The 18,243-nt window shown below is 35.6% G+C and overlaps 2 protein-coding genes across 13 annotated transcripts in view; one reads left to right on the top strand and one right to left on the bottom strand.

The window, feature by feature from the left end:
- The window catches only part of DLG1 (discs large MAGUK scaffold protein 1), a 261,867-nt gene that overhangs the window by 77,223 nt on the left and 166,401 nt on the right, over positions 1–18,243 (bottom strand). For all 12 annotated transcript variants that reach the window (XM_043874579.1, XM_043874576.1, XM_043874577.1 and 9 more), the window contains 2 exons: positions 13,769–13,913; positions 3,268–3,388 (listed from right to left, as the gene is read on the bottom strand). In XM_043874579.1, coding sequence (XP_043730514.1) covers positions 3,268–3,388; positions 13,769–13,913 — 266 coding nt within the window. The remainder of the gene's footprint in view (positions 1–3,267; positions 3,389–13,768; positions 13,914–18,243) is intronic.
- On the top strand, positions 3,819–5,186 carry LOC122675825 (high mobility group protein B2-like). The gene is made up of 2 exons (XM_043874960.1): positions 3,819–3,824; positions 4,107–5,186. The coding sequence occupies exons 1-2, from the start codon at positions 3,819–3,821 to the stop codon at positions 4,785–4,787; spliced, it is 687 nt and encodes a 228-aa protein (XP_043730895.1). The 3' UTR covers positions 4,788–5,186.

The following is an 18,243-nucleotide window of genomic DNA, read 5'->3' as shown; positions in this document are numbered from 1 at the left end:
ACATTCTATCAATGAGAATTCCCCACTGATATATCATATTACCATACTATTAAGAAAATTAAATGAAATTTAAACGAGTTTTCTAAACTTGGGGGAAAAGAAATTCTTTCTAAGCCTAGAAATTAAAAGGAAAAATCCTAGTTTTATATAAAAGCTAAAAATCCTTTTGGCAAAATATAAAATTAAAATAAAAAGGTGAAAGCAATGTGAAAATTTTAAAAAATGATATAAAGAGCCCACTCAAAAAATAATACTCATGAAAAGTTGATTGTCTAAAAAGCAGTCACTCCATTTCTCACACGTTTCGATAAGTGGATATCCCTTTGTTTAGAGAAAGTAGGTCCCCTTTCCAGTCTCAAAGGGATAAACCATGAATGACCTATGCCAGTCACTGTATTTCCACTGTCCTTTGCTAACCTGAGGCTATGACCCTATTTTGGCCTCTGAGAAATAAAGGGAAATTTTATTGTCACTTTCCTAAGACAGACAGACCCTAACAAGGACAAAGGTCATTCTGTCACCACACAAATCACATTTGTTCCCCTCTTTATCCCAAATTACTCCCACACAAAATAATGAACTATAAAATCCCATTACTGGTTTGGACATATTACAATCATGAAGATAAAACCAACAGAATCCCAGAGACACCATGGACCTAGGGTTGCTACACATATGTTAGAAATGTCCATCTCTACATTTTTTATATAAAATAAGTATCTTTATTTCTTAAGTCACATCCCTCCAATTCATCTATCTCTGCTTTTCATCTATTTTTCTACATGCATCTCTTTTGCTCCCTCCAACTCACAATGTAAAATCTCTGAAATCGGGATGTATTTTACAACTAATAATGCTGCACATCTGTTGCCAGTTGTACATAACTGTGTGAGAACCATTTACATTTTCCAGTAAGACCATGAAAATTCCAACAATAGGCTATTTTAGATATGATGAATCACAGAATATCATTTGAGATTAGAATGTTTCATACAGGGTAAATATTGGAATTTCAGCATCAGTCCTTCCACTGAATATTCAGAACTGATTTCCTTTAGGATGGACTGGTTGGATCTCCTTGCAATCCAAGGGACTCTCAAGAGTCTTCTCCAACACCACAGTTCAAAAGCATCAATTCTTCGGTGCTCAGGTCTCTTTATGGTCCAACTCTCACATCCATACATGACTACTGGAAAAACCACAGCTTTGACTAGACAGACCTTTGTCAGCAAAGTAATGTCTCTGGTTTTTAATACGCTGTCTAGGTTTATAGCTTTTCTTCCAAGGAGCAAGTGTCTTTTAATTTCATGACTGCAATTACCATCTGCAATGATTCTGGAGCCCAAGAAAATAAAGTCTGTCACTGTTTCCATTGTTTTCCCATCTATTTGCCATGAAGTGATGGGACTGGATGCCATGATTTTCGTTTTTTGAATGTTGAATGTTAAGCCAACTTTTTTACCCTCCACTTTCAAGAGGCTCTTCAGTTCCTCTTTGTTTTCTGCCATAAGGGTGGTGTCATCTGCATATCTTGAGGTTACTAATATTTCTCCTGGCAATCTTGATTCTAGCTGGTGCTTCATCAGCCCAGCATTTCACATGATGTACTTTGCATGTTAAAGTTAAATAAGCAGAGTGACAATATAAAGCCTTGACATTCACCTTTCCCAATCTGGAACCAGTCCACTGTTCCATGTCTGGTTCTAACTGTTACTTCTTGACCTGCATACAGATTTCTCAAAAGGCAGTAAGGTGTTTTATATATATTTTACCATAATTTAAAAAATTTATAATGTAATACATGAAAAATCACGGAGTCATACATTTTAAATAGGTAAACAGTATGGTATGTAAATCATATCTTAATAAAGGTGTTAAAAAATGAACTTTAGAATCATTAACTGTATGCTGGGAATTCTTTTATTTTCCCTTTATATTGGTAATGTGATATAATCTCTGAATAAGTATTTAGGGTCAAATTGTGCAAAGCTCCTAATATGAAGTAAAGATTTCTGTACTTCATTATCTGGGCAAAGTAGTAGAAGTATCAAAAGAGGGTGATAAAACATAGCATTTTAGGAAGACATATTCAATAATCAACCACCTGATTTTAAAAAATATAGAAAATAGGGAGGCCTGTTGTGTAATACTACAAAGTTCAACACAATATTCTAGACAAGAGATATATAGTGAAAAAAGATGGGAACAGCAATGAAGATGCTAACATATTTTTAATTTGAAAAATATGCTGATTAAAGACTACATAAACCATTAACTACTTCCACTTTACTTCTATAAATAAACACTATTAGATAATAGCAACAAGAACACAACCATGATAGATCAGTATACTTGCACAGCCTAAATGTTAATAGCCCTGAAAATTCATATCAGAAACATATAATCATAGATGCTATTCTTTCTGATAATTTTCATTCTAAAACAATTACTGAGCACCTATTAAATTAAATCCTCAACATTGGTAACTCTTGAAAAAGAGGACAAAGACAAATACCTTCTGAAATTTAAGAGATCACTGCCTAAAGTTGGTAGTCTGACTAATAAAGAATAATTATAAAGGTTCAAAAAAAAAAGTCAACAATAATAAAATTTAAAAAACATAGAATGACATTAACTGGCATCATTTACCATTAAATTCTATAAAGCTAATATGAAATATTTCCACGAAAGTTATACAGCAAACTGTTCATATATAATACATTACTAAGTTGAATATAATGAAAAAGACCTAAAATGTTTTTTCACTTTTTGTTTCCCACTTAGATAATTTTTTGGGGAATAAAAAGATAATCTGCAAACTTCAGTGAGTAATGTTAGTAATGTCAGACGAAAGTAATTTTAGGTGTCAGAATATCAAATATATATACCAACAAACAAAATTCTGAATATGAATCAAATGACTGCCATAATATTTTATGGTATATATTAGAAATGGACTATATGAAAAGTTAGTTTTAAATATTCATAAGTATACTTTTAACTTCATTTTTACCTAAACTAATTTCTAAGGATAATTTACTAATCCTTGGAAAAAGGAACATTAAAAAAAGTGGTGATTTGTAAAGTAAAATATTTTTATATTTATGGTCCTTTAATGAACCTTTCAAATAAAAAAATTAAGGTTTACATTTATTATCTGTTAATAAAATTATTTAGTCCTGAAAACTGTGACTATCCTACTTGGTTGATTATAACTCTGTCTAATGATTGGCTTTATGTAAGAATGATGACTACTCAATTCCTTACCTTGTAATTTCATCATCTCCAAGGACTGCTTTAGAAACAGGTGAATATCTGGCTGGTGATGCTGGTGTCTGGCCCAAGTAGGAAGGTGGGCTAACATGGTTATCGATAGGCTGAGAAGAAGCTTAAAAAAAAAAGTAAAAAATACTTGAAAATGGAAACATGCCATTCAGTACCATGTTTATAGATTATCAATGTCACAGTTAATTAATGTATAATTCATAGTTACTTATTTATATAACAGGATTTGGTAGAGAAAATGTATTTACTAGGTAAAAAAAATTAGAGAAGCTCAACTTTCCGGGTAAAAACTAGTTTAGACATTCAGATCGGCAAAGCAAACTTATTCCATTTGGTTTCTCTGACAAAACAACTAAAAAGGAGTTTTACAGTAACTGATTTGCCAAATGTAAATCCAGGAAATGTTATTCAAAAGACTGTCACAGGAAAGACTGAACTAAATCAATCTTAAGTATAACAATTTTATTTTTCTAAGAAGTTATCTTGCAGATTAACATTTTTAGAGAAGTATATTCAGCTGATCCCTGAACAACATGGGGGTGAGAAGCACTGACCCTCCAAGAGGTTGAAAATGCACATATGACTTTACAGCTGGGCCTCAATATTCATGGTTCTGCATCTACAGATTGAGCCAACCATTAAGATCTGTAGTATGCACTGAAAAAAATATCTATATATAAGTGGATCTGCATAGTACAAACCCACATTGTTCAACAATCAACTGGATATTCAAAATTTGATTGTGAGTAACAAAAACCAAAAGCTTAAAAATAAGTGCAAAAAGATTATGCTTGACAAAGTTTTAAAATAAATTAAGGGAGTTCACGCCGGAGCCGGGGCAGCAGCGTCGTGGTGAAACGAGGCCGCTGCGCGGAACTCTGAGGAAGGGCGATCCCAACAAGCCGCGAGGCAAGATGTCTCCGTACGCCTTCTCCGTGCAGACCTGCTGCGAGGAGCACAAGAAGCACCCCGACTCCTCAGTCAATTTCGCAGAGTTTTCCAAGAAATGTTCCGAGAGATGGAAGACCATGTCGACCAAGGAAAAGCCCAAGTTCGGAGACATGGCAAAAAGTGACAAAGCTTGCTACGACAGAGAGATGAAAAATTATGTCCCTCCTAAAGGTGACAAGGGAAAGAAAAAAGACCCCAACGCTCCGAAAGGGCCTCCATCTGCCTTCTTCCTGTTTTGCTCTGAATATTGCCCAAAGATCAAAAGCGAACACCCTGGCTTATCCATTGGGGATACTGCAAAAAAATTGGGTGAAATGTGGTCTGAGCAGTCAGCCAAAGATAAACAGCCGTATGAACAGAAAGCAGCTAAGCTAAAGGAGAAATACGAAAAGGGTACTGCTGCATACCGTGCCAAGGGCAAGAGTGAAGCGGGAAAAAAGGGCCCTGGCAGGCCGACAGGCTCCAAGAAGAAGAATGAACCACAAGATGAGGAGGAAGAAGAGGAGGAAGAAGATGAAGATGAGGAAGAGGAAGAGGAAGATGAGGAATAAATGGTTATCTTGTAATGATGTGTGTGGAGTGTGCGTGTGTGCTCAGGCAATTGTTTTGCTAAGAATGTGAATTCAAGTGCAGCTCAATATTAGCTTCAGTATAAAAACTGTACAGATTTTTGTATAGCTGATAAGATTCTTTGTAGAGAAAATACTTTTTTTAAAAATGCAAGTTGTGGCTTTTTGAGGGGCTACTACATACAGTTAGATTTTCAAGCTTCTGATGTTAAATGTTTCTAAGTATGTAATGGTTTCTTTAATTTCTTGACTTGTGTATGGTAGCACAGCAAACTCATAGAAATTAGCATCAATAGCAAATTTTGGGTTTTCTAGAATGAGAATGTTGTGTTTTCTTTTTTTAAAAAAAATTTTGTAATAAAATTATATATATTAAAAAAATAAACAAAATAAATTAAGGGACTTCTGGCTTTCCAGCATGACTCTCATGAAAAAAGAACATACTAAAATGCAAAAACACAGTTTGAAGAGACAGGGCAAGCATAAGAACCAGACTCACATACAACAGTGATGCTGGAATGATCAGATCAAGATTTGAAACAAAAATGATTAATATGCTGATATGGATAAAGCAAACAGTATGTATAAATAAGGCAGTATGCAAGAACAGATGGGCAATATAAGTGGAGAGATGGAAATTCTAAGAAAGAAACAAAAAGAAATACTAGAGCTCAAAAACACTCTAATGGAAATGAATGATGTCTTTGATGAGCTACTAGTAGTTTGGACATGGCTGAAGAAAGAATTTCTGAGCTTGATATCTCAATGGCAACCTCTAAAACTGAAAAGCAAAGAGAAAAAATGACTGGGGTTGGTGGGCAGGGGGCAGGAATCAGAACAAAATATCCAAGAAAAGCGACAAAACTACAAAACTACAAAAACTACATATGTGTAATGGGAATATCAAAAGGAGAAGGAGAGAAAAGAACAGAAGCATTTGAAACAACAATGATGATAATTTCCCCAATAAATGTCAGACACCAAACCATAGACAAACCTAGGAAACTCAAGAGAACACTAAGCAGGATAAATGCAAATGCATATCGTTTTCAAACTACAGAAGAAAAAAGGAGGGGCAAAAAGCCCTAAAAGTAGTCACAGGGAATTAAAAGCCTTACCTTACTGGTAGAGACGCAAGGTAAGAATTACGTTTGACTTCTCCTTAGTAAGTCATTCAAGTAAGACAATGGAGTGAAATATTTAGTGTTAAGAGAAAAAGCCCACCTTGTATCCTGTGAAATTATCCCTCAAAAGTGAAGAAGACATAAACACTTCATTAAACAAAAACTGAGGGAATATTTATTGCTAGTGGATTTGGCTTTTGAAATGTTAAAAGAAGTTCTTTAGAGAAAAGGGAAGTTAGTAGGTCAGAAGTTCAGTTATACAGAAAGAAAGACCACTGAGGGAATAAGGCAAAATAAAACTAGTTTTTCTTATTCTTGATTGGTCTAACAAAAAACACTCTGTTCAAAATAACAGCAATGTTGTATTTGACTATGTTTGTTTATGCATATATATATTTTTGTGTATAAATCAAATGAATGTCAGCATGATACAAGGATACAAGAAACCAAAGTGATACAAGGGATGGAAGTGACGAATTAGGATTATTTTGTTATTATAAGAAAGTAACAGTAAAGCTGTACAGTGTTACCTCAAAGTGGAATTAGATTAGCATACATGAATATTGCAAACTCTAGGGCAACCACTAAAAAAAGTGAAAGAGAATATAACTAGTACACTAAGGAAGGAGAGAAAACAGAATCATATGAAAAGCTTAATTAAAGCCATTTCCCCCCCCTAAAAAAATGGTTGACAAATATAGGACCAAAAAACAGGGCAACAAATAGTAAAGAATAGCAAATATCAGAGACATTAATCCAACTATCTCAATAATCACTTTGAATATCAATGGCCTAAATACACCAATTTGAAGACAGGTATTGTCAGAGTGGATCAAAAAACCAAGACCCAAGTATATACTGTCTACAGTAAAGCCACTTTAAATATAAAGGTCTATATATATTAAAAGTAAAAGGATGGAGAAAGATATACCATGCTAACACTAATCAAAAGAAAGCAGAAGTAGCTATATTAATTTCCAACTAAGACGACTTCAAAGGAAGGAAAATTATCCAGGTTAAAGAAGGGCATTACTTAATGATAAGGTCGTTAGTTCTCCATGAAGACATACAATCTTTAACATCTAACAATAGGGTGTCAAACTATGTGAGGCCAAACTATGTGAGAAATCGATCAATCCATACCTCTTTATCAGAAATGAACAAATACAGCAGGCAGAAAATCAGGAAGGACATAGCTGAACCCAATAATATCACTAATCAATTGGATATCATGGACATCTATAGGCTACTTCATCCAACAACAGCAGAATATATATTTTTCTTAAGCTCCCATGTTAACATTCACCAAGACAGACCATGTCCTGTGCTATAAAACGTATCTCAACAAATTAAAAAAAATAAAAATCATACAATGTTCATTCTTAGACCACCATGAAATTAAACTAGAAATCAATAAAAAATATGTGGAGACTAAATAACACATTCCTAGATACACTTAGGTCAAAGAAGCAATCTCCAGAGAAATTTAAAAAATGTTTTGAACTAAAAGAAAATGAAAACATAACTTATCGACATGTGGGATGCAGGAAAAGCAGTGCTTAGAGAGAAATCTACAGTATTATATGCATATATTAGAAAAAAAGAACAATCTTTCCTTAAATGAATCATCTTTGCTTCTACCTTATAAAACTAGAAAAAAGAGTAAATGAAATTCAGAGTAAGCAGAAGTAAAGAAATAAAGAATCTGAGCAGAAATCAATGAAATTTTAAAAACAAGAAATCAACAGAGAAAAAAATTAATAAAAATCAAAAGCTGGTTCTTTGAAAAGATCAATAAAATCAATAAGCCTCTAGCCAGGCTGAGAAAAAAAGAGAGAAGACAGAAATGAAAAAGCAGCTATCACTACAGATTCCATGATATTAAAAGAATAGTAAGTACTATGGAGAACTCTATGCCCAAAGATTTGGTAACCTAGACAAAATGGACCAGCTCCTTAAGGAGACAATCTGCCAAAACTCACAAAAAAGAAATATCAATCTGAACAAACCTATATCTATTAGAAAAACTAAATCAATAATTGATAATCTTCTGAAAAGAAAGCACCAGTCCCAAATGGGTTCAGTGATGAGTTCTGTAAAATATTAAAGAAATGAATTATACCAATTGTCTATAACCACTTCCAGGACACAGAAGCCAAGGGAATACTTCCTAACTCATTCTGTGAAGCCAGCATTATTCTAACAAAACCAGACAAAGAAATCTTAAGAGAAAAAACCCCATAGAACAACATCTCTCATGAACCTAAGTGGAAAAATCTGCAACAAAATGTTAGCAAATCAAATCCAACAATATATAAAAAAATTATATACCACAAGCATCTGGGATTTATCCCAGGTATGCAAGGTTGGTTCAATATTCAGAAAAAAATACATACGATCCATCACATGTGTGTGCATACATACTCGGTTGCTAAGTCATGTCCAACTCTTTGTGACCCCATGGACTACAGGCCTTCAGGATCCTCTGTCCACGGGATTTTCCAGGCAAGAATACAGAAGTGGATGGCCATTTCCTCTTTCAGGGGACCTTCCCAAACCAGTGATTTGTCTCCTGCACTAAGGTAATGCTTATTAAATCAATGTGATACTGCTGTACAACTATTAGAATGGCTAAAAAAACAGAACAATGGTAAAACCAAATGCTTGTGAGGATGTGGAGTAACAGAACTCTTATACATTGCTGGTGGGAAAGCAAAATGGCACAGCCACTTTGGAAGACAATTTGACTGTTTATTATAAAACTAAACAGTCTTATAACACGATCCAGCAATTGCACTCCTTGGTTATTTACCCAAGGAGTTAAAAATTCCTGCACATTACTATGCAAAAGGAGGCTTTTTTCTTTTCTTTCAAGTATCTATGCCTTCTTTAATTCAACAGGTTTATGGAAAACTTTAGCCTGTGTGATTTTAAAATATTTTTGAATTTTTAACTCAAATTTGGCAAAATCAGCAGAGGGCTGAATTATTTTTATTGTTTTTAAGGAGTTTGAAGTTTTTGGCTATAACTTTGGTATTTCAATTGGATATACATGATATATTCAATGCCATTTTGTATGTTTCAGGTAAAGTTGGAAATGTCATTAATCAAATTATATAGAATGCATTTTATGAAAAGTAAAATGTGATATATATATATTTTAAAATTTTTATGAGTACAGTTGATTTACAATGTTGTGTTAGTTTTAGGTATAAGAAGTTAAGATTTTAACTACATATTGTGTGATTCCAACTACATGACATTCTGAAAAAGGCAAAACTATGGAGGTAGTAAAATGATCAGAGGATGCCAGAGGTTAGAGGAGAGGGAGGGATGAATAGGCAGAGTACAGGATTTTTAGGGCAATGAAACCATGCTGTATGCTACTGATAGATGGTACATGTCATTATACATTTATCCAACTCTACAGAATGTACAACATCAAGAGGGGACCCTAGAGTATACTATGGGCTTTGGGTAATGATGTGGCAATGTAGGGTCATCAGTTGGAACTAATGTACCACTCTGGTGGGAGGTGTTAATAATATGAAAAGCTATGGAGGTGGGACACTTCTCGATCTTTGCTTAATTTTCCTGTGAACCTAAAACTGCTCTAAAATGTAAAGGGAAAAAAAGGACATGCCCTGACACCAGCTCAGATCTGTCAATTCAATTAATAATTATCCTTTTTAATGCACCCCCCCAAATGGTAACCTAGTAAAAGAAACAAAGAAAATAAGCAAAACTCCAGTAATAATTTCAATAATAATAAACATCAGTACAGTCCATCAGTTGTAATTCTAGTAAGAGCTAAGAACAGAAAATTATAAAGTTATTTCTGACCCAGGTAAGCAACACATTTCAGTTGTAACTTCCAAAAACACAATGCATTTGAATTATGTGATTATTGAAAAATGTAGAAAGCAATATTTAACTTTCTTGAGATACTAACTATGATAAAGGTACAAGGCATTTCAAAAATCTAGCTGAAATATTTATTACTTAACCACCAATCTCTCCTTTCATTACATTACTGTGTTCTATGCACAAAGCATTGTTCATACCTATCGGGAAACCAAAAATGCAAGGATCATTACTTCACATTACTATAGTGGCCAGATAGGTAACATTAAGAGCAAAGCAGCCTGAGTGAAAGACAGTAGGTAATGACTATAAATACGGTGTACTGAAAAGAATATATGCTCTATCAAAAGGAGATAGCGTCTATACATATGTATCTTTCTGTAATCATACAAAAAAGAAAAAGACTATGATATCTATTGATAGTATATGGTTTCGAAGTCTGCTGCATCTTTGATTTTATAAGCTTGCAGTCTCCATTAGCAGTTGTTTCCTGTCCAATTCATATATAAGATGCTGTTTTGCATTTGAGCCAAAGGACTTTCTATCAATGGCTCTTCTGAAGACCAAAGTCTTTCCTGGGTGATATGTAAGAATATCTGTGATTTTCAATGGAACTGGCTTGATGGCCTAAAGCGACTGACATTCATGTGAACCATTATAATCACTGGCCTTTTAAAGTCCAGGTTTTACTGATTTCTGACTCAAATTTCTTTGTTGCATTAACAAGCTTGGTTGAAACAAATGAACAACAACAACAAAAAACCCACTGGGCAAGAAACTCAGTCAACTGCCCAAGCCAGAAAATGTACATTTTCCCTACCATACCCAGACTTTGCCTTTATTCGATGGATCCTTTCTGAAGGAGTCATTCTCACAAGTAAGGCAAGTATCTCAAATGGCGCGAACTAAAAATTAATGTTTCTATCAGAGAAATGACAGTCTAAAAAATAATCAGATAAAACAACGCCATTTCCTATACCCCAAATCCTAAGTAATAAAGATTCCTCAGAGAACTACAAAATAAGGGAGCCTGAATATTGTTCTTAGATATCTAGGTTAATGACCCAAACCCTCCAAAGTTTAGAAGAGAAGCCAAGTGGAAGAACTTAAGGTAAACGTAGGAAGAGATCAGTGGGCGATCAGAAGTTTAACAACATCTTTCATCTGAAGAGAATATAAATTAAAAGTGAAAAGATACATAATGCAAAAGCATGAGAATTTTAATGTCATCAAAGAAACTATGTTCTTTATCAGAGGTCCCCAACCCCCAGGCCACTTAACAGTGCCTTTTAGGAATTCAGCTGCATAGCAGGAGGTGAGTGGTGGGTGAGCAAGCTTCAGAGGCCACTCTCCATTGCTCACATTACTGCCTGAACCTTCCCTCCATCTGCCCCACCCATCGAAAAATTGTCTTCCATGAAACCGGTCCCTGGTGCCAAAAATGTTGGGAACCACTGCTTGATCAGATCCAAATGATAAACTTTTGATAAACTGATGAACTTTTTTTATTCAGTAATAAACTTTCTTTTATTCCTGGGGGGGGGGGCCTTCCCTGATAGCTCAGTTGGTAAAGAATCCACCTGCAAAGTAGGAGACTCCAGTTCAATTCCTGGGTACCATATTTTGGCTATTATCCATAGATGCCTTACAACTGTTAAGAGCATGACTCCATCTGAGATTTATGGTCATAGCTAAATTATAATTCTGCGCTTTTCTCCAGTCATGCTCTGCTTCTTAGGGAGCAAGACTGGATGAAGACAGCAAGCTGAACTAGGGTTGGAATTCTGCCAGTGAAGATGAAGAAGGCAAGAAAGTAGAAGATATATGCAGTGAAATGAATATAATGACAAACCAAGGAGGCTAAGTTAAACAAAGAAGACAAGTAAAGACACAAAGGAACAACCAAGTAATGGCATCAAATGACTGAAGATCAAAATGAAGATGAACTGTTAGGAGTAAATAAACTGATGGATGTAGTCAGAGAATGAGATGATTTAAATCAAGATTTTGGACATGGTGAAGGTACTGACAATGATAAGATCTAAATTATTATCTTGGAAGTATCTGAGTTGGAGTGGAGGGCAGGAGAGTTAGAAAGAAAAAGATCAGTAAACAAAGAAGCCTGGTTATTGAATGAATCAGTGTGGGTTTTGACTGGTCATCACTAAGGATGACAATGTGAATAATAGTATCAAAGGACAAAGAGAGCACCACATATTATCTTGGAAGCAAGTATCTGAGTTGGAGTGGAGGGCAGGAGAGTTAGAAAGAAAAAGATCAGTAAACAAAGAAGCCTGGTTATTGAATGAATCAGTGTGGGTTTTGACTGGTCATCACTAAGGATGACAATGTGAATAATAGTATCAAAGGACAAAGAGAGCACCACTAATATCTTCAGTAACTAAAGCCACACTGATGGGGAGGAAACTAGATGGCTAACATAAGGAATAGGCAGTAAGCTGAACTGTCCGATGGCAAGGGCTTCAGGAGAGCCAACAGGTAAAAATCATTTACGTAAAAAATTTTCAAACATAAATGCTTCTTAAAACACACATAAGTAAGTTATTTATGAATTGTGTGCATAGTATGAACATGGTCTGGAAGTGTATAACAAAAATCATATGAAGAGAGGAGAATGGAAACAGAACACTTTTATGATAAAGTTGAACCGGCAACGTAAACTTCACCTTTTGCACAATATTCTATTAGCTTAAAAACAGATGAAAAAGGCAAGAAATATCCTACATATGACTAAGGAAAACAATTAATCATTATTTAATTACTACTCTTTAGGACCAGCTCTATTTTTTAAATGTCATATTATTTTATATAAAAGAGATAATTCAATAAAAAGTAATGTTTTCTTTCTAGTTCAATTGTAAGCAGCAGCCTGTTTTTTGTATATTTGGCCATAATCAGGATGCCAATTCTCAATCTGTTAACTGGCACTTAGCTGTCCTGAACAGATAAGGCAGCATAATAAATAAGATCAAAATTTAAATTGGTGAATTTTAAAAGAGTTTATCATTGAATTTGCATCTCCTAATAAATAAATATACATAAAGCCCTGTGAAAGCCAAATATATGGAAGAATTTTCACCAAGTAGTAAAGTTCTGACAAAAATGAAGTATAAGACATCATCTTTGTTCATTAAAGAGACTGAATATGATTACAAAACCACAAATATCTCTAAAATTCTATAATTTAGAAAAGGAAAACTTGGAAAAGCAGACTATAGACTATATTGATCTTTATTACATATGGGTGCTTCTAGTAGTGACTCAGTATACCAAATAAAACTTTCATTTTTCAATCAACATGAACACATTAAAAATACATTTACATTTCATCTCAGCTTGTATATTAAAAAAAGAAAGTCACATAGGAAGCTTAAAATTACCTAGGTACTTTCATTACAATATGATTCTAGGAAATATAATTGTATTATGCACAACTGTGTTATGTAATACACTAAGAGCTTGAAGTACAAAGATGGTATCTGCGCTCACACAGTTGACAGTATAGAAAAGCCCAAGTCTTAGAAATATTTTAAGTTATTATTTCTCAAAGCGCAGACCATGAACCAGCAGCACTAGAAGTATCAGAATTACCTTGCTTGTTAAATTAAGTGCTTGTTCAAGTATATTTCTATGTTCCATCTCAAAATTATTAGAACAAAACAAGAATCTCCATTATGAGCAAATACCTTTGGTGGCTATCATTTACATAAAAGTTTAAGAATCAATGCCTTAAATAATTATTGTTATGAAATTATAGGTAAAAAGGTGAAAAACTCACCCCTCTTATTATTATGAAGATTCTGACTTAAAATTGATTTTTAAAAATTATTAGGTTAAAATGCTTAACAGTTCTGTTTTAAATATTTGTATAATGTTTAAACTTTATATTGGGAACTTTCATTAAAATTTATCACATCTAAGGAAATAAGATAGATTATAAGCAAACAGACTTACAGTTGGTGATATCAGGTGGTGCATAGCCATCATTCATATACATACTTGTGGGTTTTGCCACTTTCAAATAAACAAAATCAGATGTGTTCTTTAAGGCAGTTACTGCTTCTTCATGAGTAACTTCTTCTAAACACACACTATTCACCTAAAAGAAAATCCCCAAAATTTTACTTCTTCCTTCCCACTCTGAATGTCGTGTTTTTTTTTTTCTCTTTATTCCTCTGGGTAGAATCTTTAGTATACCGTTGAACAGGAGTGGTAGTTGTGTCTTTCTAGGAATCTGTCCATTTCATCTAAGTTACCTGATGTGTTGGTATAGAGCTGCTCATAAATAAAAGTATTGCCTTATGCTCTTTCATTCCTACTTTTAGAAATTTGAGTTATTTTTTTCTTTGTCAGTCTAGCTAAAGGTTTGTCAATTTTGTTGATCTTTTTGAAGGCCCAAATTTTGGTTTGGTTGATCTCTATGGTTGTCCTCGGAGAAGGCAATGGCACCCCACTCCAGTACTCTTGCCTGGAAAATCCCATGGACAGAGGAGCCTGGTAGGCTGCAGTCCATGGGGTCGCTAAGAGTTGGACACGACTGAGTGACTTCACTTTCACTTTTCACTTTCATGCATTGGAGAAGGAAATAGCAACCAATTCCAGTGTTCTTGCCTGGAGAATCCCAGGGACGGGGGAGCCTGGTGGGCTGCTGTCTATGGGGTCACACAGAGTTGGACACGGCTGAAGTGATTTAGCAGCAGTAGCAGCAGCACAGTTGTCCTATTCTCTATATTGTTAAGTTTTGCCCTAATCTTTTCTCTTATGCTGGCATTAAGTTTAGACTGTTCCTCTTTTCAGCAAACTTTTTTTGCATGTGTATGTTTGCCTTTGAACTGTTTATTTTATACTGGAGTATAGTCAATTAACAATGTTGTGATAGTTTCAGGTAGCCAGCAAAGGGACTCAGTCATACATGTACATGTATTCATTCTCCTCTGAATTTCCCTCCCATCCAGTCCGCCTCATAACAGTGAGCAGAGTTCCCTGTGCTATACAAAAGTCCTGGATGATTATCCATTCTAAACACAGCAGAATGTCTCTAGTGTTTTAAATTACAATGTACTAAACAAATGTTCATTTTAGTATATTTTCCATTTCTCTAATATGTAACTTTATAATCTACTGTAGAAGATTTTTTTTTAATGTTCTGACAAAAATTTCTTAAAAAAAAAAATTTCTGAAGGTCACAGAACAATCCTAACTTTCCCATTGATTACTAATAAAGCTTTACAGGGTTTAGGCTGCATGGTCATTCTTATGGTCCCACCCTACAGTGTATAGTGAGGACTGTTTGAATTCTGAAATATTCACCTGTGGTATACTGTTCATCTGATGGCCTGCAATGAGACATTAGTAACTGTGACGCAAAGCGAGGATTAATAAATGCCACCCATTAGCACTATGTTCTTGGAAAGCTTACTCCTGGTATGTTTCTCTTGGAACCTGGACATCTTGTTAAGAAGCCCAACTTAGCCATGTGGTCAGGCCACTGGAGAATTAAAATACCTGGCTAACAGGCCCACTTGAGCTCCCAGCTGACAGGCAAAACTCACTCTTCCACTATATATGAGCCAGCTTGAAAGTGGACCCCTGGCCCTAGTTTAGCCACCCCAGTAGACATTACAAGGAGTCAAGACATGCTGTCCTGGCCAAACCCACCCAAATTGCAGAAGTATAAGTAAATAAATAACTGTTGTCATTTTAGTCACTAATTTTAGTGTTGTCTTATGTAGCATTAGATAACTGAATAAAGAGTTGATATGATTTGCTAAGGGATTCAACGTGGAGAGGGAAAGAAAGAGAATGATCCTAAACTTTCAGACGTGGGCAAATTAGAAGGATAAAGTTCCCATTTAACTAGATGTGAAAATTATGCAAAGTGCAGAATTGGGGGTGGCAGGGTTGGGGGGGTTGTTGTGACTTGGAAGTTTATTTTTAGATACAGTTGTCCTTTGGTATCTGTGGGGGAATGATTCTATGACCCCATTGCCCAAATTACCCTTCTTAAGGATCAAAAAAAATTCTGCAGATTCTCAAGCTCCTATGTAAAATGGAATAGTATTTGCATACACATCCCTTGGATGGAGATTCATAACACTGTACAGGAGACAGTGACCAACATCATCCCAAAGAAAAAGAAATGCAAGAAGGCAAAATGGCTGTCTTAAGGAGGCCTTACAAATAGCTGAGAAAAGAAGAGAAATGAAAGGCAACGGAGAAAAGGAAAGATATATCCAACTGAATGCAGAGGTCCAGAGAACAGCAAGAAGAGATAAGATAGTCTTCTTCAGTGAACAATGCAAAGAAATAGAGAAAACAATAGAACGGGAAAGACTATAGAGATCTCTTCAAGAATATTGGAGATACCAAGGGAAAATTTCATACAAGGATGGGCATAAAAAAGGACAGAAACGGTAAGGACCTAACAGAAGCAAAACAGACTAAAAAGAGGTGGCAAGAATACATGGAAGAAGCATACAAAAAAGGTCTTAATGACCCAGATAACCATGTTGGTGTGGCCACTCACCTAGAGCCAGACATCCTGGAGTGTGAAGTCAAACAGGCATTCGGAAGCCTCAGAAAGCCTAGCTTTCTACTATGAAGAAAGCTAGTGGAGGTGATAGAATTACAGCTGAGTTACTTAAAATCCTAAATGATGATGCTCCTAAAAGATCCTAAAGTGCTGCACTCAATATGTCAGCAAATTTGGAAAACGCAGCAGTGGCCAAAGGACTAGAAAAGGTCAGTTTCATTCTAATCACAAAGAAGGGCAATTCCAAAGAATGTTCAAACTACTGTATAATTGTGCTCATTGCACATGCTACCAAGGTTATGCTCAAAATCCTTCAAGTTAGGCTTCAGCAGTACGTGAACTGAGAACTTCCAGATGTACAAGCTGGATTTAGAAAAGGCAGAGGAACCAGAGATCAAACTGCCAACATTTGCTGGATCATGGAGAAAGCAAGAGAATTCCAGAAAATTCACCATGCTAAAGCTGTGTGTGGATCACAACGAACTGTGGGAAATTCTTAAAGATATCGGGATACTAGACCACTTTACTGTCTCCTCAGAAACCTGTATGCAGATTAAGGAAAGAGCTGGAACTGGACATGGAACAATGGACTGGTTCCAAATAATGGGAAAGGAGTACGTCAAGGCTGTATACTGTCACTCTGCTTATTTAACTTCTATACAGAGTACATCTTGTGAAATGCTGGGCTGGATCAACCACAAACTGGAATCAAGATTGCTGGGAGAAATATCAATACCCTCAGATATGCTGATGATACTACTCTAGTGGCAGAAAGCAAAGAGGAACTAAACAGCCTCTTGATGAGGGTGAAAGGAGACAGTGGAAAGCAGGCTTAAAACTCAACATTCAAAAAACTAAGATCATAGCATCTGGTCCCATCACTTCATGGCAAATGGATGGGGAAAAAGTGGAAACAGTGACAGATTTTATTTTCTTGGGCTCCAAAATCACTGCAGATGGTGACTGCAGCCATGAAATTAAAAGACACTTGCTCCTTGGAAGAAAAGTTATGGCAATCCTAGACAGCATATTAAAAAGTAGACATCACCTTACTGACAAAGGTCCATATAGTCAAAGATAAGGTTTTTCCAGTAGTCATGTATGGATGTGAGAGTTGGACCTTAAAGAAGGCTGAGTGTGAAAGAATTGATGCTTCTGAATTGTGATGCTAGAGAAGACTCTTGAGAGTCCCTTGGATAGCAAGGAGATTCAATCAGTCAGTCCTAAAGGAAATCAGTCCTGAACTTTCATTGGAAGGACTGATGCTGAAGCTGAAACTCCAATCCTCTGGCCACCTGATGCGAAGAACTGACTCATTAGAAAAGACCCTGATGCTGGGAAAGATTGAAGGCAGGTGAAGAAGGGGACATCACAGGATGAAATGGTTGGACGGCATCACCAACTCAATGGACATGCGTTTGAGCAAACTCCAGGAGACAGCAAAGGACAGGGAAGCCTGGCATGCTGCAGTCCATGGGGCTGCTAAGTGTCAGACATGACTTAGTGAGTGAACAACACACCCTCTCTTACTTAAATCATCTCTAGACTACTTATCATACCTAATACAATGTAAACACCATGTGAATAGCTGTTAGCCTGCAGCCAGTAAGTTTAGGCTTTTGACAACTTTTTGGAATTCTTCCCCTGCAAGTATTTTTGATCCTCAGTTGGTTAAATCCACAGATGTGGAACCCATGGACACAGAAGGCCAACTGTCTATTTGAGATGACTCTTGAGATATACATAAGGAGACTGAAGTTCAGAAAACAATACTTATTACTATCACGTACAATGAGACTTAGTAAGCTATTTGACTACCTGTCAAAGAGAAAAGCAAATGTGCAATGTTTAGAGGTTAGGGAAAAGATGCATCAGAAAGGAGAATGAGAAGGAATGG

The sequence above is a fragment of the Cervus elaphus genome, chromosome 19, assembly GCF_910594005.1.
Source record: "Cervus elaphus chromosome 19, mCerEla1.1, whole genome shotgun sequence".
In the NCBI taxonomy this organism is placed as follows: Eukaryota; Metazoa; Chordata; class Mammalia; order Artiodactyla; family Cervidae; genus Cervus; species Cervus elaphus.
This window is presented reverse-complemented; position numbering and strand designations above follow the sequence as displayed.